The sequence below is a fragment of the Pelodiscus sinensis genome, unplaced genomic scaffold (genome assembly GCF_049634645.1).
Source record: "Pelodiscus sinensis isolate JC-2024 unplaced genomic scaffold, ASM4963464v1 ctg82, whole genome shotgun sequence".
Classification (NCBI taxonomy): domain Eukaryota; kingdom Metazoa; phylum Chordata; order Testudines; family Trionychidae; genus Pelodiscus; species Pelodiscus sinensis.
The window spans coordinates 334,756-359,556 of NW_027465999.1; the positions used below are offsets into that span (position 1 = coordinate 334,756).

General features: G+C 65.4%; 1 protein-coding gene across 2 annotated transcripts in view; it reads left to right on the plus strand.

The window, feature by feature from the left end:
* The window catches only part of SLC8A2 (solute carrier family 8 member A2), a 61,316-nt gene extending 37,096 nt beyond the window's left edge, over positions 1-24,220 (plus strand). For both annotated transcript variants that reach the window (XM_075917977.1, XM_075917978.1), the window contains exons 3-8: positions 7,498-7,601; positions 8,525-8,542; positions 13,066-13,190; positions 15,344-15,443; positions 17,135-17,410; positions 23,605-24,220. In XM_075917977.1, coding sequence (XP_075774092.1) covers positions 7,498-7,601; positions 8,525-8,542; positions 13,066-13,190; positions 15,344-15,443; positions 17,135-17,410; positions 23,605-23,981 — 1,000 coding nt within the window. In that variant the 3' untranslated portion in view covers positions 23,982-24,220. The remainder of the gene's footprint in view (positions 1-7,497; positions 7,602-8,524; positions 8,543-13,065; positions 13,191-15,343; positions 15,444-17,134; positions 17,411-23,604) is intronic.
* Positions 24,221-24,801: the final 581 nt, after the last annotated feature.

A 24,801-nucleotide genomic window follows, 5' to 3' on the forward strand; every position in this document is an offset into this window, starting at 1 on the left:
GCCCAGCGCCCGGGCGCCCCTTCCGCTCCCTGGCCCCAAACCTCCTGCCTGCTGCCCGTCTCCCGCAGGGGTCCGGAGGGAAAGGACACGCCTCTGGTGCATTCTGGGGGTTATTGACCCACTCCAGCCAGGCTGGAGATGGAACGCTGGCCAGTGGCGGTTGGCACGCTCAGCTCACGGTCTAGTCCAAAGTTGGGGAAACTGAGGCACCGCACAGGGAACGTCTCAGACCAGGGTCGAACCCAGGCCTCCTGACCCCGAGCCTGTTGGCCTTCCTGCTAGCCCCCCCATCCACTCCGGGAAGGGTGGGCAGCGGGGCGAGGAGGCCGGCTCTCATGACTCAGGGATGTGGAGAGGATGTGGATTTTTGTAATAACAAGCAGTGGGAGGGAAGTGGTGAGCAATTACCGCGCCGCGCAGCCCCGCCGAGCCGCCGAGCGGGTGAGTCAGGGGCTGGGGGAGGGAGGGAAATGGCCACGGGGGACGGGGGAAAGGAGGGATCAGCCTGCTCCTGCGCGGCAGCACCCGTGCACTTTGGGCCCTGGGTAAATCCAGCACTAAGGGCTTGATGGGCTGAGAGAAAGGACGAGTTCAGAGCACACAGACCCACACACAGACACACCGTACACCCTGCACCACCTGCACACACACACAGACACACCGTACACCCTGCACCACCCGCACACACACACAGACACACCGTACACCCTGCACCACCTGCACACACACCACACAGACACACCGTACACCCTGCACCACCCGCACACCACACAGACACACCGTACACCCTGCACCACCTGCACACACACACAGACACACTGTACACCCTGCACCACCCGCACACCACACAGACACACCGTACACCCTGCACCACCTGCACACACACACAGACACACCGTACACCCTGCACCACCCGCACACACACACAGACACACCGTACACCCTGCACCACCCGCACGCACACACAGACACACCGTACACCCTGCACCACCCGCACGCACACACAGACACACCGTACACCCTGCACCACCCGCACACACACCACACAGACACACCGTACACCCTGCACCACCCGCACACACACCACACAGACACACCGTACACCCTGCACCCACCTGCACACACACACAGACACACCGTACACCCTGCACCACCCGCACACACACACAGACACACCGTACACCCTGCACCACCCGCACACACACCACACAGACACACCGTACACCCTGCACCACCCGCACACACACCACACAGACACACCGTACACCCTGCACCACCCGCACACACACCACACAGACACAGCGTACACCCTGCACCACCCGCACACACACCACACAGACACACCGTACACCCTGCACCCACCTGCACACACACACAGACACACCGTACACCCTGCACCACCCGCACACACACACAGACACACCGTACACCCTGCACCACCCGCACACACACACAGACACACCGTACACCCTGCACCACCCGCACACACACCACACAGACACACCGTACACCCTGCACCACCCGCACACACACCACACAGACACACCGTACACCCTGCACCACCTGCACACACACACAGACACACCGTACACCCTGCACCACCCGCACACACACACAGACACACCGTACACCCTGCACCACCCGCACACCACACAGACACACCGTACACCCTGCACCACCCGCACACCACACAGACACACCGTACACCCTGCACCACCCGCACACACACACAGACACACCGTACACCCTGCACCACCCGCACACACACACAGACACACCGTACACCCTGCACCACCTGCACACACACACAGACACACCGTACACCCTGCACCACCTGCACACACACACAGACACACCGTACACCCTGCACCACCCGCACACACACACAGACACACCGTACACCTTGCACCACCCGCACACACACACAGACACACCGTACACCCTGCACCACCTGCACACACACAGACACACCGTACACTCTGCACCACCCGCACACCACACAGACACACCGTACACCCTGCACCACCTGCACACACACACAGACACACCGTACACCCTGCACCACCCGCACACACACACAGACACACCGTACACCCTGCACCACCTGCACACACACAGACACACCGTACACCTTGCACCACCCGCACACACACACAGACACACCGTACACCCTGCACCACCTGCACACACACAGACACACCGTACACCCTGCACCACCTGCACACACACAGACACACCGTACACCCTGCACCACCTGCACACACACACAGACACACCGTACACACTGCACCACCTGCACACACACAGACACACCGTACACCCTGCACCACCTGCACACACACACAGACACACCGTACACCCTGCACCACCTGCACACACACACAGACACACCGTACACCCTGCACCACCCGCACACACACCACACAGACACACCGTACACCCTGCACCACCTGCACACACACACAGACACACCGTACACCCTGCACCACACGCACACACACACAGACACACCACACACACACAGACACACCGTACACCCTGCACCACCCGCACACACACCACACAGACACACCGTACACCCTGCACCCACCTGCACACACACACAGACACACCGTACACCCTGCACCACCCGCACACACACACAGATACACCGTACACCCTGCACCACCTGCACACACACACAGACACACCGTACACCCTGCACCACCCGCAAACACACCACACAGACACACCGTACACCCTGCACCACCCGCACACACACACAGACACACCGTACACCCTGCACCACCCGCACACACACACAGACACACCGTACACCCTGCACCACCCGCACGCACACACAGACACACCGTACACCCTGCACCACCCGCACGCACACACAGACACACCGTACACCCTGCACCACCTGCACACACACACAGAAACACCGTACACCCTGCACCACCTGCACACACACACAGACACACCGTACACCCTGCACCACCCGCACACACACCACACAGACACACCGTACACCCTGCACCACCTGCACACACACACAGACACACCGTACACCCTGCACCACCTGCACACACACACAGACACACCGTACACCCTGCACCACCCGCACACACACCACACAGACACACTGTACACCCTGCACCACCCGCACACACACCACACAGACACACCGTACACCCTGCACCACCCGCACACACACCACACAGACACACCGTACACCCGTACACCCACACACCACACAGACACACCGTACACCCTGCACCACCCGCACACACACCACACAGACACACCGTACACCCTGCACCACCCGCACACACACACAGACACACCGTACACCCTGCACCACCCGCACACACACACAGACACACCGTACACCCTGCACCACCTGCACACACACACAGACACACCGTACACCCTGCACCATCCGCACACACACACAGACACACCGTACACCCTGCGCCCACCTGCACACACACCACACACACACAGACACACCGTACACCCTGCACCACCTGCACACACACACAGACACACCGTACACCCTGCACCCATCTGCACACACACCACACACCACACACACACAGACACACCGTACACCCTGCACCCACCTGCACACACACCACACACACACAGACACACCGTACACCTTGCACCCATCTGCACACACACCACACACCACACACACACAGACACACCGTACACCCTGCACCACCCGCACACACACCACACACACACTGACACACCGTACACCCTGCACCACCCGCACACACACCACACACACACAGACACACCGTACACCCTGCACCCACCTGCACACCCACCATACACACACAGACACACCATACACCCTGCACCCACCTGCACACACAGCACACAGACACACCGTACACCCTGCACCACCTGCACGCACACACCACACACCACACACCACACACCACACAGACACACCGTACACCCTGCACCCACCTGCACACACACCACACACCACACACCACACAGACACACCGTACACCCTGCACCACCCGCACACACACCACACAGACACACCGTACACCCTGCACCCACCTGCACACACACCACACAGACACACCGTACACCCTGCACCCACCTGCACACACACACCACACACCACACAGACACACCGTATACCCTGCACCCACCTGCACACACACACCACACAGACACACCGTACACCCTGCACCCACCTGCACACACACACCACACAGACACACCGTACACCCTGCACCCACACCACACACCACACAGACACACCGTACACCCTGCACCCTCCTGCACACACACACAGACACACCGTACACCCTGCACCCTCCTGCACACACACACCACACAGACACACCGTACACCCTACACCCACCTGCACACACACACACACCACACACCACACAGACACACTGTACACCCTGCACCCACCTGCACACACACACCACACACCACACAGACACACCGTACACCCTGCACCCACCTGCACACACACACCACACACCACACAGACACACTGTACACCGTGCACCCACCTGCACACACACACCACACACCACACAGACACACCGTACACCCTGCACCCACCTGCACACACACCACACACACACAGACACACCCTTACACCCTGCACCCGCCTGCACACACACCACACACACACAGACACACCCATACACCCTGCACCCACCCGCACACACACCACACACAGACACAGACACACCCGGACACCCTGCACCCACCCGCACACACACCACACACACACACACAAACACCCATACACCCTGCACCCACCCGCACACACACCACACACTACACACACACACAGACACAGACACACCTGTACACCCTGCACCCAGCCGCACACTGCACACACACACAGACACACCCGTACGCTCTGCACCCACCCACCCACACACTGCACGCACACACCACACACACACAGACACACCCGTACCTCCTGCACCCACTCGCACACTGCGCACACACACCACACACACACCCACACACACAGACACACTTGTACATCCTGCACCCACCCGCACACTGCACACACACACCACACACACACACAGACACACCCGTACACCCTGTACACACCTGCACACTGCACGCACACACATCACACACCACACACACAGACACACACACACCATGCACATGCACCGCACACAGCCTGCACACACACACGTACACTGAACACACCCTGCACACATATACATACACCACATACACCCTGCATCCACCCACACACGTACCACACACACACACACACACACCACGCACAAGCACCGCACACACCCTGCACACACACATACATACCACACACACACACATGCACCGCACACACCCTGCACACACACACACACCCCACATACATTCTGTGCACACACACCACACACACAGTGCATGCACACACATACAGACACACCACATACAGACACACACCCTGCACCTCCCACACACATATACCACACACACACACATACACACACACACCCTGCACACACACCCCCCCCCCCCCCCCGCACACACACCACACCACCCCCTGCACACACACACCTCATGGACACTCTCCTAGAATAAAAGTGACTCTGTTCCGATTAAGGACTCTGCTTTGTGCCAGGTGGAGTCCCTGCCCGGTGTCTGACCCGCTAGCCTGCCCCAGGAAGGAACGCCGTCGCGTTGCCTTTGTGTTCCCCTTGCTGCTGGCTGTGGGGGTGCAGGGCTGCAGGTGTAGGGGCCATGCTCCCCTCACAGCCAGGGCTGGCCGCACGGTGACCGGGACACGGGTTGGTCGGGGGTCGCTGAGGTACCTGTGTGGAGGGGAACTAGGAGGGCGACAGCTTTAACCTGGGTCGCAAGAGGGGGCCGAGTCCCTGCCCCATCCGGGGCAGACGCAGGGCGGGTGGGAGCCAGATGCCTCCGGCGCCCTTGCAGTGCCCACGGTGAAAGTCAGAGCAGCCCCCATTCTCCATCCACCGCCCCGTGGACCCTGGGGGGCAGAGTCACAGCTCAGACAGCTCCGGCCACGGCCCCGATCTGCCCCCCCGCAGGCTGTGTGCGGAGGTGGGGGCAGGGTGTCGGGGGCTCGTTCCTTCTGCAGAGTCACCGTGGGAGGTTGGGGGGGTCACGATCCGGGCCAGCGGCGGAACCAGGTCTGTTTTCTCCCCTCCTTTGTGTGATGCCTGCTCTCCTGGGACACACCAGCCCACCCCGGCTGCCCTGCCCCTGCAGCTGCCCTGCCCTGGGTGTTCCGGGGGGGCTGAAAGGGCTTTGCCTGGGGAGGGTCTCCCCTGCCACCTTTGGCTTCTGGGGAGGAAAAACAAACAACCCGAAAACTCTCCCCTCAGAGCCGCAGACTAAATTACTTCTCCGCAAATTGGCTCCCTCCTCCGCTCCGCCCGCAGACTCCCCTGCCTGGAGAGGCGCCTGTAATCCAATTGGCTCCGGGGGGGGGGGGGGCGGTGGGCAAAACCAGCTGAGTCCATTGGCTGCACCCCACAGCACGGGCCTGACTCACTGCACCCAGTGGGGCACAGGAGGAGCCTCTGTGTGAACATCTGCCCTGGCCCCCAACCTCAGACCCCAGCCGCCTGCCAAGGTGCCCTCGCTGTTCCCAAGGCTGTTCTCTCTCCTGGTTGCTAGGGAACCATGGGGAGCAGGGGACGCAATGTTCGGGGCTTTGGGAGACCAGTATCAAGCCCACCTCCTGGCTGCCCTGCTCCAGCTGGAGCACAAGGAGAATCGCCCGGGCAGTGTAGGGGCCCTGACATGTGGCTGAGCAGTTCTGATTCCACACAGTAGGTGGCGGCTCTGCCACCACAGTAGCATGGCCAAGAACTCCCGGTGCAGGGCGGGGCTTAGGACAAACCCCTCCCCTTGGCATCTGCTGCTGGCTATTGCCGGCAGCTTCCCGCCAGGCGGGCTGGCTTCTCTGGACCAGGCTCCTAGGGGCCGGTGAGCCTGGCGCTGGCGGGTGGGATGTGGCTGCTCGGAGTCTATGATTGGGCCTCAGCTGGAGGGTTGGGTCCAGGTCTTCAGGAAAGATGTGGAGAAACTGGAGAGGGTCCAGAGAAGAGCAACGAGAATGCTGAAAGGAGAGAACATGAGCTGAAGGAACGGGGCTTGTTCAGTTTAGAAAGGAGAAGACGGAGGGGGACATGAGAGCCGTGTTCAAGTATCTAAAAGGGGGTCACAAGCAGGAGGGAGAACTCTTGCTCCCCTCGGCCTCTGAGGACAGGACAAGAAGCAACGGGCTGAAGCTGCAGCCGGGGAGGTTGAGGTTGGACATGAGGAAAAACTTCCTGCCCGTCAGGGAGGTGAAACCCTGGGATGAGTTGCCTGGGGAGGCCGTGGAGTGTCCATCACAGGAGATGTTTAAGAGCAGGTTGGACGCACACCTGTCAGGGATGCTGGGTCCGGCCGGGAGGGCAGGGGGCCCCGGCCCGTTTTAGGGTTCTGTGGCTCTACGATGCCTCTTGCTCCGTGTCTCGGCAGGAAGAGCCTGCAGGTGAAGATCGTGGACGACGAAGAGTACGAGAAGAAGGACAACTTCTTCATCGAGCTGGGGCAGCCGCGCTGGCTGAAACGGGGCATCTCGGGTAAGGCGGGTGCCGGCCTTCCTCGCCCCACTCCCCGGCCCGGCGTGCTCCTGGGCTCCAGCCGCGATGGCTCCGTCTGCATCGGCTCCCGGGGCCTGTGGAGGAAGAGGCAGCGTGGGCCTTTGCAGCCAGGGCTCGGGGTGTCTGCTTTGGTGCAGGGAGGGGAGTGGGGTCTAGTGGTTAGAATGCAGGGCTGGGTGCCAGGACTCAGGTCTATCCCGAGCTCTGGGAGCAAATGTGGGTCTAGTGGGTGGAGCAGGGGGGTGGGGGACTTTGAGCCAGGACTCCTAGGGTCCATCCCCAGCTCCGGGGGGGCGGGGGCCTAGTGGTTAGAGCAGCGGGTGCTGGGAGGCAGAGCTTGTGCATTCCTGGCTGTGGCAGAGGAAGTGGGTCTGGTGGGTTAGTGCCTGGACTTCTGGGTTCTATCCACGGCTTTGGGAGGGGAGCGGTGCCTAGGGGTTAGCGGGCTGGGTGCCAGGACTCCTGGGTTCTGTGTATTCCTGGCCCTGGGCGGGGAATTGGGTCCGGTGTCCAGATCGGGGGTAGCATGAGCCAGGCCTCTGGGTGCGGCTGGCAGTGAGAGCCATCGAGGGGGGCAGTCAGTCGGGGAGCAGCCCGCACTCCCCCCCCAAATCTGGAGGCTTTGCCCCTGCGCTTTGTCCCCTGGTGAATCCAGTGGCTTGGGCCCCGTTTCCCAGTGCAGGGCCGGAGAACCCCCCTGCCAACGGGCGAGTCAGCCATTGCTCGGCCCCGGGCCATGTGGGCAGGAGCCCCGCGGGGAAACCCAGCTCGGGACTGATTGCCCCTCACCCCCACGGCCGGGCCGGGCTTCCTGCCCCCTCCCGGCCCTCTCCTCTGCTTCCCCTCGGCGTGGCGCTCAGCCTCTCCCCAGCCTCACTGCCTGCTCTCCCCTCTCTCCGCAGCCCTCCTGCTGACTCAAGGTAAGAGCCGTTCTCTGCCCCCTGCCTCCATTCCGCCTGCCCTGGGTGGGCGTCTGTCCCCAGGGCTGGGGTGCAGGGGCCTCCCGAGCCAGACAGGCCGCCCACGGGAGAAGCGGGGTCCCACAGGCCTTCGCGGGAGCGCGGCGGGTGAGGCAGCCTAAGGAGCTGTCATTGACTCTGGATATTTAGGCCCTTTGGAAACAGCAAGGGGGCAACTTGGGCAGTTGTCTGGAATGAAGGCTTCACATGTGTCCTCCATGGCTTAACACATGTGTTCAGACTCACCGTGTGTCCTCCATGGCTTAACACGTGTGTTCAGACTCACCGTGTGTCCTCCATGGCTTAACACGTGTGTTCAGACTCACCGTGTGTTCTCCATGGCTTAACACGTGTGTTCAGACTCACCGTGTGTTCTCCATGGCTTAACACGTGTGTTCAGATTCACCGTGTGTTCTCCATGGCTTAACACGTGTGTTCAGACTCACCGTGTCTCCTCCATGGCTTAACACGTGTGTTCAGACTCACCGTGTGTCCTCCATGGCTTAACACGTGTGTTCAGACTCACCGTGTGTCCTCCATGGCTTAACACGTGTGTTCAGACTCACCGTGTGTTCTCCATGGCTTAACACGTGTGTTCAGACTCACCGTGTGTTCTCCATGGCTTACTACATATGCATGACTTACCATGTGTATTCTCCATGACTTATCATGTGTATTCTCCATGACTTATCATGTGTGTTCTCAATGACTTACTGCATGTCCTCCATGACTTACCATGTTCTCCATGACTTACCGCATGTTCCCCGTGGTTTGGCACAAGCTGGACCAGCTAGAAGTGAACCCTGAGGGCAGCTACATGCCGGGCGGGCCCAGAAGGGGCCCAGGAAAGGGGCCTGGGGAGACCTGCCAAGCGCTCCCAGGACACACTGTGAAGCAATCCCAGGAGGGAGGCGCCCCAGGAATCCTTGCCCCAAACCCAGATAATGGCAGCGCTTGTGTGGCCGCGGCTGCCTGGCGGGGGGCCTGTGCACCCTTGCGTGGACCCTTGCAGGCCCTGGGGAGGTGGGAGCCTGCCTGCACCTCCGCTGAGACCTGGGCGGACGTTCCCGGGTGCCGGAGACAGGGGTGCCCACCCTGCCAAGCCTGCAGAACGTAGGAGATCCCCCGACAGCAGCCACTGACCCTTTTCAGTGGGCTCAGCCCCCCCTTCCAGTCCCCAAACTGCCCAGTGGTCAGCCCAGGAGATGCCCAAACGTCGTCAGTCGCAAACTGCAAATGCTGTGACCTACGTGGCCAAAATTCCCTCCCCCCAAGGGGCCCCGAGCTGCAAAACACCCCGTGGTCAGCTGGAAAGGCTCCGTGCGTCGGCAGGGGCGTTCCCGCGCTGCCCTTCGGACGCCCGCCGCTGGGCGATTCCCACGTGTGCCCAGGTCACCGGGAGGTGCCCACTGGCTGTGCAGGCAGGTGACAGGCGACGGCCCCGGAGATCCAAACCCGGCTCCCGAGGGCACCGGGGCCTGGCTGCCGTAACGCACCCGGGGGAAGGGGAGAGGGCTGCCCAGGAGAGCTCGCAGTGTGGAACCCTCCGACTGGACGGGACCTCGAGAAGCGAGCCCAGCCCCCCCGGCCGGACCCAGCACCAGCCGGACCATCCCTGGCAGCGTCTGCACAACCTGCTCTGCAACATCCCCAGGGACGGAGCCTCCACAACCCCCCTCGGCAACTTATCCCAGTGTCTCACCACCCGGACAGGCGGGACCTTTGCCCTCGTGTCCACCCTAAACCCCCCGGCTGCAGTTTCAGCCCCTTGCTGCTTGTCCCGTCCTCAGAGGCCAAGAGGAACAATTTTCCCTCCTCCTCCTTGTGACACCCGGTTAGATACAGGAAAGCTGCTGTCACTCACAGTCTGCTCTTTTCCAGACTGAAACCGGGGTGCCATGGGGGGAGCTGGACTGTAAGTGGGTGGAGTGTGTGTGTGTGGGAAGGAGCATGGGAGTGTGAGGATGGTGGGGACGTGTGTGTGTGTGGATTGTGAGGATGAGTTGTGTGTGTGTTTGTGTGTGTATAATGTGGGGAGGAGTTATTGTGCGTGTGCGTGTGTGTGTGCGCGCGTGTGTGTGTATAATGTGGGGAGGAGTTATTGTGCGTGTGTGTGTAATGTGGGGAGGAGTTACTGTGCGTGTGTGTGTGTGTAATGTGGGGAGGAGTTGTGTGTGTGTGTATATAATGTGGGGAGGAGTTATTTTGTGTGTGTGTGTAACGTGGGGAGGTGTTATTGTGCGTGTGTATGGATTGTGAGGGTGAGTTATTGTGTGTGTGTGTGTGTGTGTATAACGTGGGGAGGAGTTATTGTGTGTGTGTGTGTAACGTGGGGAGGAGTTATTGTGCATGTGTATGGATTGTGAGGGTGAGTTATTGTGTGTGTGTGTATAATGTGGGGAGGAGTTATTGTGCGTGTGTGTGTGTGTGTGTGTGTAATGTGGGGCGGAGTTATTGTGCGTGCGTGTGTGTGTGTGTAACGTGGGGAGGAGTTATTGTGCGTGTGTGTGTGTGTGTAACATGGGGAGGAGTTATTGTGCGTGTGTGTGTGTGTGTGTGTAATGTGGGGAGGAGTTATTGTGCGTGCGTGTGTGTGTAATGTGGGGAGGAGTTATTGTGTGTGTGTGTGTGTGTAATGTGGGGAGGAGTTATTGTGCGTGTGTGTGTAACGTCGGGAGGAGTTATTGTGCGTGTGTATGGATTGTGAGGGTGAGTTATTGTGTGTGGGGGGTGATGGAGATGCGTGGGGCTCTGTGCAGGGCCAGAGCCCATGGCGAGATGCCCACAATCCGGCCTAGTCCGGCTGCTCCGAGGCGGAGGGTTACGGGGGCGGTTGTGCTCCCCGCCGGGTCCCCGCTGCTGACACTTGACAAACACCAGATGCTCGGCACGGCCCCTCCGGGAGCTGAGCAGGGGGCCTGGCGGGCAGCGCGTCCCCGCACAGGCCTGGCGTGAGGCCCGGCCGGAAGATGGCAAAGCGGACGACAGGGGACCTGCAGGGAAGATGCTGCTGTCATGGGAACGGGACGCAGGGCGCAGGGAAGGGGCATGAGGCCGCCTGGAGTCCCAAAGCGCCAGAACATCCTCAGAGCAGCCAGCCCCCGCCAAGACGCCCCGGCTGCTCTTCTCCAGGGTGGAGACCTGGGGCCGCCATGGGGTCGGGGGACCCTGGTCTCCTGCCCCAGCTTCCTGGGTTAGCAAATAAGCGCAGGGCTGGGCGGTGTCGGGCCAGGAGCCAAGTCTTTGGAAATGGCACCAAAGAGACAAAGGAAAGGAAGAGCTGCTGGCTGAGAGGGTCGGGGCCAGTTTAGAGGGGCGGGGCCTGCTGAGAGGGGGCGTGGCCTGGCCGAGGGGGGCGGGGAGCAGCGACCTGAAATGTCCTTGACTGTATCCCCCTTCGATGGCTACCGGGAGGGGCCAGTTCCCACCGAGCTGGGCTTAGAGATGGGACCAGATTGTCGGGGTCTCCCGTGGCGAAGGCCACGCATGGCTGGATGTTAATTGCCTTCCTGGGAACTGTCCAGATGGGTTTTCCTGGTTCTGCAGCACAGGTGCAGGGTGCGCACATGCACACATGTGCACTCACACGCACATACACCCCCCGCGTGCACATACATGTGCACACACACGCACATACACACCCCGTGTGCACACACATGTGCACTCACACGCACATACACACACCTGCATGCACACACATGTGCACACACACGCACACAGTAACACACATACAAAGGGTGCGACGCGGTCGGTTAACCCAAGCATGGGGCTCTGCCACGAGGGGAGGGTGCAGTGGGTGCCAGGGCTTTGGGCACGGCGGTCCCGGGAACGCCCGGTGCTGCGTGTGGGTGGAACCAGCCGCCTTGCTGGCGGTTCCAAGCCCGGCTCCACGCAGCCCCAATTCCCTCTCCGCTGTCGCGGGGCTTCCCAGCCCTTCCCGAGGCCTTGTCCTCTCAGCCGGGGGCCTGCACGGGGCTGTGTCTTCCCGGGGACTCCAGCCCCTCTTTGAGTGGGTCCTTACTGAACAGCTTCTCCCTGCTCTTGTAGGCAGGCCAGGCCCTGCCCCCCGATGCACATGGACACACACCCGCCAGCACAAAGCCCGCCTCCAGCGACGTGTGCACAGCCGTGTCCGCCCGCGGCCCCACAGACACGCACACGCCGAGCTCGTAGACACGCAAGAGACACAGGCCCACGCGTGTGGGCGAGCGCGGTTAGAGGGAACGTGAAAGGCCACGTGGATGCGTGTGGCGCGGGGGGCTGGCAATGCCCGGCGTTTGCTCGCCCCTTTCCGGCAGCCGTGGCAGGGTCTCTAGGAGGGGTCTCCAGGAAGGAAGTGGGGTCCAGTGGTTAGAGGGGGGTTAAAGGGAGCCAGGGCTCCTGGGTGGGGTCTAGCGGTTAGAGCACTGAAGGGGGCCGGACAGGTTCAAGGGGGCAGCGATTCCCGCGGGGCGAGCCGGGGCTCACGGACTCTCTCTCGCCAGCCGAGGGGGACAGGAAGCTGTCGGCCGAGGAGGAGGAGGCCTGGCGCATCGCCGAGATGGGCAAGCCGGTGCTGGGTGAGAACTGCCGGCTGGAAGTCATCATCGAGGAGTCCTATGACTTCAAGGCAAGGGCTCCGCTCTCCCGCGCCCGCTGTGCAGCCACCCGCTCAGCCCACGCAGCCAGGCTGCTCCCAGCCTGGGAGGGGCAGGGGGACTAGTGGTTAGAGTGGGGGCGAGCTCCATTTTAGGCTAGGGGGTGTGGTAGGTAGAAGGGGGCTGGGGGCCAGGACTCTCTGGGCTCTAGTGAGCTGAGCGGCGGGGAGTGGGGGGCTGGAAGTCGGGACTCCTGAGAGCGTCTAGTGGTTACAGCAGAACAAGGGGGTCCTGCGCCCCAGTTCTCTAACTCCTGGGCCACGCTTCCTTCCCATTGGACAGCACAGAACCCAGGCGTCCTGACCGCCCATCCCCCCTTGCCTGAACCCAGGGCGAGCCAGCCCTGGCCCAGCTGGGCCAAGACCCCAGGCGTCCTCGCTGCCGGCCCCGGGGGTCCCCCAAGGCTTTAGCCTCCCACTCTCCAGGCAGCAGGGCTGCTCTCCCACTCGGTGCTCTGCTGCGTCCTACTCCCCTGGCCCTCAGGGCGGCAGCTGTTCTAGATCGACCCAGAGGTTGGCAGCACATTCCAGATCACCCCCAGACTTCTAGCCTGTGCTAGATGACCAGAGAAACCTGGATCCTTTATCCAGATGCACAGCCACTTCGAGAACACCATGCTAGAGCACCAGCCCATTCCAGACTCTAAAATGCCTGGCGATTCTAGAGCACCAGACAAACCCAGGGACACGGGTCGATTCCAGAGTGCCAGCCAGTCCCCAAACCGGTCTAGACCAGCCTAGACTGTTTAATGAGCACTCTAGAACACTGGCCAGCTCTGGAGGTAGCACCCAGAACACCGGCCAAGTCTAGAACACACTAGAACACTACTGGAGAAGACAAGCTAGTTCCAGAATGGCCCTCCAGAGCTCACAGTTCTAGAACAACAGCCCTCCAGGACACCAGCCCATTCTGAGTAGCACACTATATACAACAGCCACTTCATTCCAGGCCATCTGCTCTAGAACGCCAGCCATTTCCACCCTGGAACACCAACCCCATCTCCATCCTCTGCTTCGGACACCGGCCCATTCTAGATCTGCCTGCTGTATAGCTCCAGCCCTGTCATGGCAGACTGCTGAGCCACGCTGCTTAGCACACGTTAGATTGCCACTGCTCTGGGTCATTGACCACTGCTCTAGGTCATTCTGGATCACTGAGCTAGCTCGCCAAGCTGGTCTAGATTGCCAGGCTAGAATGCCAATGCCACTGGCACTGCCCCACGCGCACACCACCCCGTCCTACCTCGCCAGCCCAGAACACCCTGCGATTCTGGTGTGCAAATACGCACCCCTCTTCATGCCCGTGCTCGAGCACCCGCCTCTTCCAGGTGCCGACGGTAGGAAGCCCGCCCTGCTCGACGGCCAGGCTAGAATGCCAGCCTGCTTCTGCCAAGCGCGTTTGCAAGCGAAGCCCCAACAATGGAGTGTGCGGCAGGCAGAGGGCGGGCGTCACTGCAGCGAGATCCAGCCTAGGAATCCGTGACGCTGACAATCCTCCCCCCCGAGACCATCTCAGCCAGAGGTGTTCACACGGCCAGCGCACAAGGGGAGCAGAGCTCCCTGCAGCAGCCCCCCGGCGCAGGGCACGCCTGTCCGGGGGCTGCAGGGAACAGATGGGAGCTGGCACGTCCCTAGCCCTTCCTGACTGCCCAGGGCTGCATCAAATGGCAGAGGAGAGGCGAGCAGAGAAGGAGGGGGTAGAACTGACCTCACCCTAGTATGGGATAGCAACTGAGCCTGTGGAGTGGCTGGGTGCCAATGTGGTGACTCCTCCTTCCTTCTTTCTTTCGCCCACTCCCTGGGGACTTGGGGCACTTTTGCCCCCGGGTCCCTCCCTGCAATGCCCACCCAGCATGCGCACGAGGGAGGCTGGGGCAGCCAAGCTGCAGGGTTCAGGAGGCGCGGCAGTGGGGGTTGGGGGGTTCCCTCGAAGGGACCCGCTGCCGGGAAGGGGGAGTCACTCTTCATGGCCCGTTCCAGCCAGGAGGCTGGGAATGGAGCTGAGACCTGACAAACTCATCTCACATGGGGGGGCCACTGAGTAGACCTGGCCAGTCCCCACCTCCCCCGCCCCCGATTCGGTACCACCCTTACCGCTGGAAACTGACCGCACCCACCCCCGACAGAACACCGTGGACAAGCTGATCAAGAAAACCAACCTGGCCCTGGTGATCGGTACCCATTCCTGGAGGGAGCAGTTCCTGGACGCTATCACCGTCAGTGCAGGTGGGTGCCAGATCTGCCCCGGGCATAGCCAGCTGCACCCCAGAGGTGGCTGCATCTCCGCTCTGGGCCAGAGATCTTTGTGTAACCAGCCCCTGTCCCACCCCAGAGGTGGCTGCATCTCCGCTCTGGGCCAGAGATCTTTGTGTAACCAGCCCCGGGCCCCTCCCTAGACCTGGCTGCATCTCCACTCTGGGCCAGAGATCTTTGTGTAACCAGCCCCTGTCCCACCCTAGACCTGGCTGCATCTCCGCTCTGGGCCAGAGATCTTTGTGTAACCAGCCCCTGTCCCACCCCAGAGGTGGCTGCATCTCCGCTCTGGGCCAGAGATCTTTGTGTAACCAGCCCCGGGCCCCTCCCTAGACCTGGCTGCATCTCCACTCTGGGCCAGAGATCTTTGTGTAACCAGCCCCGGGCCCCACCCTAGACCTGGCTGCATCTCCGCTCTGGGCCAGAGATCTTTGTGTAACCAGCCCCGGGCCCCTCCCTAGACCTGGCTGCATCTCCGCTCTGGGCCAGAGATCTTTGTGTAACCAGCCCCGGGCCCCACCCTAGACCTGGCTGCATCTCCGCTCTGGGCCAGAGATCTTTGTGTAACCAGCCCCGGGCCCCTCCCTAGACCTGGCTGCATCTCCGCTCTGGGCCAGAGATCTTTGTGTAACCAGCCCCGGGCCCACCCTAGACCTGGCTGCATCTCCGCTCTGGGCCAGAGATCTTTGTGTAACCAGCCCCGGGCCCCTCCCTAGACCTGGCTGCATCTCCACTCTGGGCCAGAGATCTTTGTGTAACCAGCCCCTGTCCCACCCCAGAGGTGGCTGCATCTCCGCTCTGGGCCAGAGATCTTTGTGTAACCAGCCCCGGGCCCCACCCTAGACCTGGCTGCATCTCCGCTCTGGGCCAGAGATCTTTGTGTAACCAGCCCCTGTCCCACCCTAGACCTGGCTGCATCTCCGCTCTGGGCCAGAGATCTTTGTGTAACCAGCCCCTGTCCCACCCCAGAGGTGGCTGCATCTCCGCTCTGGGCCAGAGATCTTTGTGTAACCAGCCCCGGGCCCCACCCTAGACCTGGCTGCATCTCCGCTCTGGGCCAGAGATCTTTGTGTAACCAGCCCCTGTCCCACCCCAGAGCTGGCTGCATCTCCGCTCTGGGCCAGAGATCTTTGTGTAACCAGCCCCGGGCCCCTCCCTAGACCTGGCTGCATCTCCACTCTGGGCCAGAGATCTTTGTGTAACCAGCCCCTGTCCCACCCTAGACCTGGCTGCATCTCCGCTCTGGGCCAGAGATCTTTGTGTAACCAGCCCCTGTCCCACCCTAGACCTGGCTGCATCTCCGCTCTGGGCCAGAGATCTTTGTGTAACCAGCCCCGGGCCCACCCTAGACCTGGCTGCATCTCCGCTCTGGGCCAGAGATCTTTGTGTAACCAGCCCCTGTCCCACCCCAGAGGTGGCTGCATCTCCGCTCTGGGCCAGAGATCTTTGTGTAACCAGCCCCTGTCCCACCCCAGAGGTGGCTGCATCTCCGCTCTGGGCCAGAGATCTTTGTGTAACCAGCCCCGGGCCCCACCCTAGACCTGGCTGTATTTTAGTGCTGGGTGAGGATCCATGTATGAACAGCCCCCGTCCCACCCCAGAGGTGGCTGCATCTCAGTGGGGGAGGGGGCGACGCGCTGGCTGACACTGCCCCTCCCCGCCAGGCGACGAGGAGGAGGAGGAGGACGGGCGGGAGGAGAAGCTGCCGTCCTGCTTCGACTACGTCATGCACTTCCTGACGGTGTTCTGGAAGGTTCTCTTCGCCTGCGTGCCGCCCACCGAGTACTGGAACGGCTGGGCCTGCTTCAGCGTCTGCATCATGGTGATCGGCCTCCTCACCGCCCTCATCGGGGACCTGGCCTCCCACTTCGGCTGCACCGTGGGCCTCAAGGACTCCGTCAACGCCGTGGTCTTCGTGGCCTTGGGCACCTCCATTCCGGGTGCGTGGCGGGGCCGGGGGCCTGAGGGCTGGGCTGCAAGGGGCGGGGCGAGGGGCGCCCCCCCCAGGCAGGGCTGGTCCCATGGACCCAGGGGGCTCAGCAAGGGGCGCCCCCCCCCCAGGCAGGGCTGGTCCCATAGACCCAGGGGGATCAGCAGGGGGCGCCCCCCCCAGGCAGGGCTGGTCCCATGGACCCAGGGGGCTCAGCAAGGGGCGCCCCCCCCAGGCAGGGCTGGTCCCATGGACCCAGGGGGCTCAGCAGGGGGCGACACCCCCCAAGCAGGGCTGGTCCCATGGACCCAGGGGGCTCATCAGGGGGCGCCCCCCCCCCAGGCAGGGCTGGTCCCATAGACCCAGGGGGATCAGCAGGGGGCGCCCCCCCCAGGCAGGGCTGGTCCCATGGACCCAGGGGGCTCAGCAGGGGGCGACACCCCCCAAGCAGGGCTGGTCCCATGGACCCAGGGGGCTCATCAGGGGGCGCCCCCCCCCCCAGGCAGGGCTGGTCCCATAGACCCAGGGGGATCAGCAGGGGGCGCCCCCCCCAGGCAGGGCTGGTCCCATGGACCCAGGGGGCTCAGCAGGGGGCGACACCCCCCAAGCAGGGCTGGTCCCATGGACCCAGGGGGCTCAGCAGGGGGCGACACCCCCCAAGCAGGGCTGGTCCCATGGACCCAGGGGGCTCAGCAGGGGGCGCCCCCCCCAGGCAGGGCTGGTCCCATAGACCCAGGGGGCTCAGCAGGGGGTCACCCCCCCCAGGCAGGGCTGGTCCCATAGACCCAGGGGGCTCAGCAAGGGGCGCCCCCCCCAGGCAGGGCTGGTCCCATGGACCCAGGGGGCTCAGCAAGGGGCGCCCCCCCCCCCAGGCAGGGCTGGTCCCATGGACCCAGGGGGCTCAGCAGGGGGCGACACCCCCCCCAGGCAGGGCTGGTCCCATGGACCCAGGGGGCTCAGCAGGGGGCGACACCCCCAGGCAGGGCTGGTCCCATAGACCCAGGGGGCTCAGCAGGGGGCGACACCCCCAGGCAGGGCTGGTCCCATGGACCCAGGGGGCTCAGCAGGGGGCGACACCCCCAGGCAGGGCTGGTCCCATGGACCCAGGGGGCTCAGCAGGGGGCGACACCCCCAAGCAGGGCTGGTCCCATGGACCCAGGGGGCTCAGCAGGGGGCGACACCCCCCAAGCAGGGCTGGTCCCATAGACCCAGGGGGCTCAGCAGGGGGCGACCCCCCCCAGGCAGGGCTGGTCCCATAGACCCAGGGGGCTCAGCAGGGGGCGACACCCCCCAGGCAGGGCTGGTCCCATAGACCCAGGGGGCTCAGCAGGGGGCGACACCCCCCAGGCAGGGCTGGTCCCATGGACCCAGGGGGCTCAGCAGGGGGCGACCCCCCCCAGGCAGGGCTGGTCCCATAGACCCAGGGGGCTCAGCAGGGGGCGACACCCCCAGGCAGGGCTGGTCCCATAGACCCAGGGGGCTCAGCAGGGGGCGCCCCCCCCCAGGCAGGGCTGGTCCCATAGACCCAGGGGGCTCAGCAGGGGGCGACACCCCCCCAGGCAGGGCTGGTCCCATAGACCCAGGGGGCTCAGCAGGGGGCGACACCCCCCCAGGCAGGGCTGGTCCCATAGACCCAGGGGGCTCAGCAGAGGGCGACCCCCCCCAGGCAGGGCTGGTCCCATGGACCCAGGGGGCTCAGCGGAGGGCGACCCCCCCCAGGCAGGGCTGGTCCCATGGACCCAGGGGGCTCAGCAGGGGGCGCCCCCCCCAGGCAGGGCTGGTCCCATGGACCCAGGGGGCTCAGCAGGGGGCGCCCCCCCCAGGCAGGGCTGGTCCCATGGACCCAGGGGGCTCAGCAGGGGGCGCCCCCCCCAGGCAGGGCTGGTCCCATAGACCCAGGGGGCTCAGCAGGGGGCGACCCCCCCCCCCCAGGCAGGGCTGGTCCCATAGACCCAGGGGGCTCAGCAGGGGGCGCCCCCCCCAGGCAGGGCTGGTCCCATGGACCCAGGGGGCTCAGCAGAGGGCGACCCCCCCCAGGCAGGGCTGGTCCCATGGACCCAGGGGGCTCAGCAGGGGGCGCCCCCCCCAGGCAGGGCTGGTCCCATAGACCCAGGGGGCTCAGCAGGGGGCGCCCCCCCCAGGCAGGGCTGGTCCCATGGACCCAGGGGGCTCAGCAGAGGGCGACCCCCCCCAGGCAGGGCTGGTCCCATGGACCCAGGGGGCTCAGCAGGGGGCGCCCCCCCCAGGCAGGGTTGGTCCCATAGACCCAGGGGGCTCAGCAGAGGGCGACCCCCCCCAGGCAGGGCTGGTCCCATGGACCCAGGGGGCTCAGCAGGGGGCGCCCCCCCCAGGCAGGGCTGGTCCCATAGACCCAGGGGGCTCAGCAGGGGGCGCCCCCCCCAGGCAGGGCTGGTCCCATAGACCCAGGGGGCTCAGCAGGGGGCGACCCCCCCCCCAGGCAGGGCTTGTCCCATAGACCCAGGGGGCTCAGCAGGGGGCGCCCCCCCCAGGCAGGGCTTGTCCCATAGACCCAGGGGGCTCAGCAGGGGGTCACCCCCCCCCAGGCAGGGCTGGTCCCATAGACCCAGGGGGCTCAGCAGGGGGCGCCCCCCCCCAGGCAGGGCTGGTCCCATAGACCCAGGGGGCTCAGCAGGGGGCGACACCCCCCCAGGCAGGGCTGGTCCCATAGACCCAGGGGGCTCAGCAGGGGGCGCCCCCCCCCCCCAGGCAGGGCTGGTCCCATAGACCCAGGGGGCTCAGCAGGGGGCGCCCCCCCCCCCCAGGCAGGGCTGGTCCCATAGACCCAGGGGGCTCAGCAGGGGGCGACCCCCCCCAGGCAGGGCTGGTCCCATAGACCCAGGGGGCTCAGCAGGGGGCGACACCCCCCCAGGCAGGGCTGGTCCCATGGACCCAGGGGGCTCAGCGAGGGGCGCCCCCCCCAGGCAGGGCTGGTCCCATAGACCCAGGGGGCTCAGCAGAGGGCCACCCTCCCCCCCAGGCAGGGCTGGTCCCATGGACCCAGGGGGCTCAGCAGGGGGCGACCCCCCCCAGGCAGGGCTGGTCCCATAGACCCAGGGGGCTCAGCAGGGGGCGACACCCCCCCCAGGCAGGGCTGGTCCCATGGACCCAGGGGGCTCAGCAGGGGGCGACACCCCCCCAGGCAGGGCTGGTCCCATGGACCCAGGGGGCTCAGCGAGGGGCGCCCCCCCCAGGCAGGGCTGGTCCCATAGACCCAGGGGGCTCAGCAGAGGGCGCCCCCCCCCAGGCAGGGCTGGTCCTATGGACCCAGGGGGCTCAGCAGGGGGCGACACCCCCCAGGCAGGGCTGGTCCCATAGACCCAGGGGGCTCAGCAGGGGGCGACACCCCCCAGGCAGGGCTGGTCCCATAGACCCAGGGGGCTCAGCAGGGGGCGCCCCCCCCAGGCAGGGCTTGTCCCATAGACCCAGGGGGCTCAGCAGGGGGTCACCCCCCCCCAGGCAGGGCTGGTCCCATAGACCCAGGGGGCTCAGCAGGGGGCGCCCCCCCCCAGGCAGGGCTGGTCCCATAGACCCAGGGGGCTCAGCAGGGGGCGACACCCCCCCAGGCAGGGCTGGTCCCATAGACCCAGGGGGCTCAGCAGGGGGCGCCCCCCCCCCCCAGGCAGGGCTGGTCCCATAGACCCAGGGGGCTCAGCAGGGGGCGCCCCCCCCCCCCCAGGCAGGGCTGGTCCCATAGACCCAGGGGGCTCAGCAGGGGGCGACCCCCCCCAGGCAGGGCTGGTCCCATAGACCCAGGGGGCTCAGCAGGGGGCGACACCCCCCCAGGCAGGGCTGGTCCCATGGACCCAGGGGGCTCAGCGAGGGGCGCCCCCCCCAGGCAGGGCTGGTCCCATAGACCCAGGGGGCTCAGCAGAGGGCCACCCTCCCCCCCAGGCAGGGCTGGTCCCATGGACCCAGGGGGCTCAGCAGGGGGCGACCCCCCCCAGGCAGGGCTGGTCCCATAGACCCAGGGGGCTCAGCAGGGGGCGACACCCCCCCCAGGCAGGGCTGGTCCCATGGACCCAGGGGGCTCAGCAGGGGGCGACACCCCCCCAGGCAGGGCTGGTCCCATGGACCCAGGGGGCTCAGCGAGGGGCGCCCCCCCCAGGCAGGGCTGGTCCCATAGACCCAGGGGGCTCAGCAGAGGGCGCCCCCCCCCAGGCAGGGCTGGTCCTATGGACCCAGGGGGCTCAGCAGGGGGCGACACCCCCCAGGCAGGGCTGGTCCCATAGACCCAGGGGGCTCAGCAGGGGGCGACACCCCCCAGGCAGGGCTGGTCCCATAGACCCAGGGGGCTCAGCAGGGGGCGATCCCCCCCCCCCCCCAGGCAGGGCTGGTCTCAGGTCAGTGCTAGGGGAACGTGGCTTTTTCGTCCCATTCTTCAGCACCTTTAAAAATGCCATGGGCCATTTCACAGGAACTGAAGGACCAGCAGTGCTGGCGGGGGGGAGCCCAGGGCTAGGTTCACTGGGGCTGCAGGTGGGGAGTGAGTGGCACCGGCAGGGCTGGGGGGTCCCAGGGTGGGCAGGGGCTGCGGGTGGGGAGGGGCACCGGCAGGGCTGGGGGGTCCCAGGGTGGGCAGGGGCTGCGGGTGCGGAGTTCGGGGCACCGGCAGGGCTGGGGGGTCCCAGGGTTTGCAGGGGCTGCGGGTGGGGAGTGAGGGGCACCGGCAGGGCTGGGGGGTCCCAGGGTGGGCAGGGCTGCTGGTGGGGAGTGAGGGGCACCGGCAGGGCTGGGGGGTCCCAGGGTGGGCAGGGGCTGCGGGTGGGGAGTGAGGGGCACCGGCAGGGCTGGGGGGTCCCAGGGAGGGCAGGGCTGCTGGTGGGGAGTGAGGGGCACCGGCAGGGCTGGGGGGTCCCAGGGTGGGCGGGGCTGCGGGTGGGGAGTTCGGGGGCACCGGCAGGGCTGGGGGGTCCCAGGGTGGGCGGGGGCTGCGGGTGGGGAGTTCGGGGCACCGGCAGGGCTGGGGGGTCCCAGGGTGGGCAGGGGCTGCAGGTGGGGAGTGAGTGGCACCAGCAGGGCTGGGGGGTCCCAGGGTGGGCAGGGGCTGCGGGTGCGGAGTTCGGGGCACCGGCAGGGCTGGGGGGTCCCAGGGTGGGCAGGGGCTGCGGGTGGGGAGTGAGGGGCACCGGCAGGGCTGGGGGGTCCCAGGGTGGGCAGGGGCTGCGGGTGGGGAGTGAGGGGCACCGGCAGGGCTGGGGGGTCCCAGGGTGGGCGGGGCTGCGGGTGGGGAGTTCGGGGCACCGGCAGGGCTGGGGGGTCCCAGGGCTGGCAGGGGCTGTGGGTGGGGAGGGGCACCGGCAGGGCTTGGGGAGTCCCAGGGTTGGCAGGGGCTGCGGGTGGGGAGTGAGTGGCACCGGCAGGGCTGGGGGGTCCCAGGGTTTGCAGGGGCTGCGGGTGGGGAGTGAGTGGCACCGGCAGGGCTGGGGGGTCCCAGGGTTTGCAGGGGCTGCGGGTGGGGAGTGAGTGGCACCGGCAGGGCTGGGGGGTCCCAGGGTGGGCGAGGCTGCGGGTGGGGAGTGAGGGGCACCGGCAGGGCTGGGGGGTCCCAGGGTTTGCAGGGGCTGCGGGTGGGGAGTGAGTGGCACCGGCAGGGCTGGGGGGTCCCAGGGTGGGCGGGGCTGCGGGTGGGGAGTGACGGGCACCGGCAGGGCTGGGGGGTCCCAGGGTGGGCGGGGCTGCGGGTGGGGAGTGAGTGGCACCGGCAGGGCTGGGGGGTCCCAGGGTGGGCGGGGCTGTGGGTGGGGAGTGAGGGGCACCGGCAGGGCTTGGGGAGTCCCAGGTTTGGCAGGGGCTGCGGGTGGGGAGTGAGGGGCACCGGCAGGGCTGGGGGGTCCCAGGGTTTGCAGGGGCTGCGGGTGGGGAGTGAGGGGCACCGGCAGGGCTGGGGGGTCCCAGGGTTTGCAGGGGCTGCGGGTGGGGAGTGAGGGGCACCGGCAGGGCTGGGGGGTCCCAGGGTTTGCAGGGGCTGCGGGTGGGGAGTTCGGGGCACCAGCAGGGCTGGGGGGTCCCAGGGTTTGCAGGGGCTGCGGGTGGGGAGTTCGGGGCACCAGCAGGCTGGGCCCACGACGGAGCTGGGCCGGCAGGGATGTGGGGCCAGGGAGCCCAGCGTTGGGCACTGGGTGGCGCCAGGCCGGGGGGGGGACGGCGTGGCCGCTGCGAGCTGACGCCCTGTGCCCCCCCCAGACACCTTCGCCAGCAAGGTGGCCGCCCTGCAGGACCAATGCGCCGACGCCTCCATCGGCAACGTGACGGGCAGCAACGCGGTAAACGTCTTCCTGGGGCTGGGCGTGGCCTGGTCGGTGGCAGCCATCTACTGGGCCGCGCAGGGCAAGGCCTTCCAGGTGCAGACGGGCACCCTGGCCTTCTCCGTCACCCTCTTCACCATCTTCGCCTTCGTCTGCATCAGCGTGCTGCTCTACCGCCGCCGCCCGCACATCGGGGGCGAGCTGGGCGGGCCCCGGCCGGCCAAACTCCTCACCGCCGGCCTCTTCCTGGGCCTCTGGCTGCTCTACATCCTCTTCTCCAGCCTGGAGGCCTACTGCCACATCCGGGGCTTCTGAGCCCCCGCGGACGCCGCCGGGCGCCGGGCCAGCCCTGATCCCGCCGGGGGCCCGGGCGGGGCTGTGTGCAACCAGGGGCCGCCCTCCCCCGCTCGCACGGGTGCAGCCATTAGAGGAGGGACCTTAGCACCCCATTGACATTGCTGGCCCCTGTAAGCAACGGATTTGGCACATCCCCCCTCGACTTATCGGGAGTGCTTGGAAGCAAGTGCAATCCCTTTGGGTTGCAGAGGTTTGGGGATCGGGGGCAGGGAGGTTTGGGGTGGTGAGGTGGGGAATGGGGGAATGATGTTGGGGGGATCGGGGCAGGGAGGTCTGGGGGGAATGGGGCGGTGAGGTGGGGGGTTGGGATAATGAGGTTGGGGGATCGGGGAGGGAGGTTTGGGGGGTCGGGACAGTGAGATTGGGGGATTGGGACAGTGAGGTTTTGGGGCGATTGGGGCGGGGCAGTCAGGTTGAGAAGGCGGAGCCGGGGGCTGCCATGACTTTCCTCCCCATGGCGTTTTCATTTAGCCTGTTTTGTTCTCTGTTGTGCTCTTCTCCGTGGGTCTGGGGATGGGCTGGGTCGTCGGCAGGAGGTGATCTGGGGTAGGGCGGGGCAGAGCTAGCCCCCCCAAGCTCTGTGAGAACAGGCAGCTGGACAGGGCCTGCAGTGGAAGATCCGTGCCCCCCTGTGGGGCTGCAGGAGTCAGTCAGCCAGCCTAGTGGTGTGTGCCTGATGTACGCTGGTTTCACCCCCGAACGGCCTGACGCCTCCGGCTGCCCTGCTCCTCAGCCTGGTGTGACTCCCTGGTGCGCACACAACACATGCACACTGCAC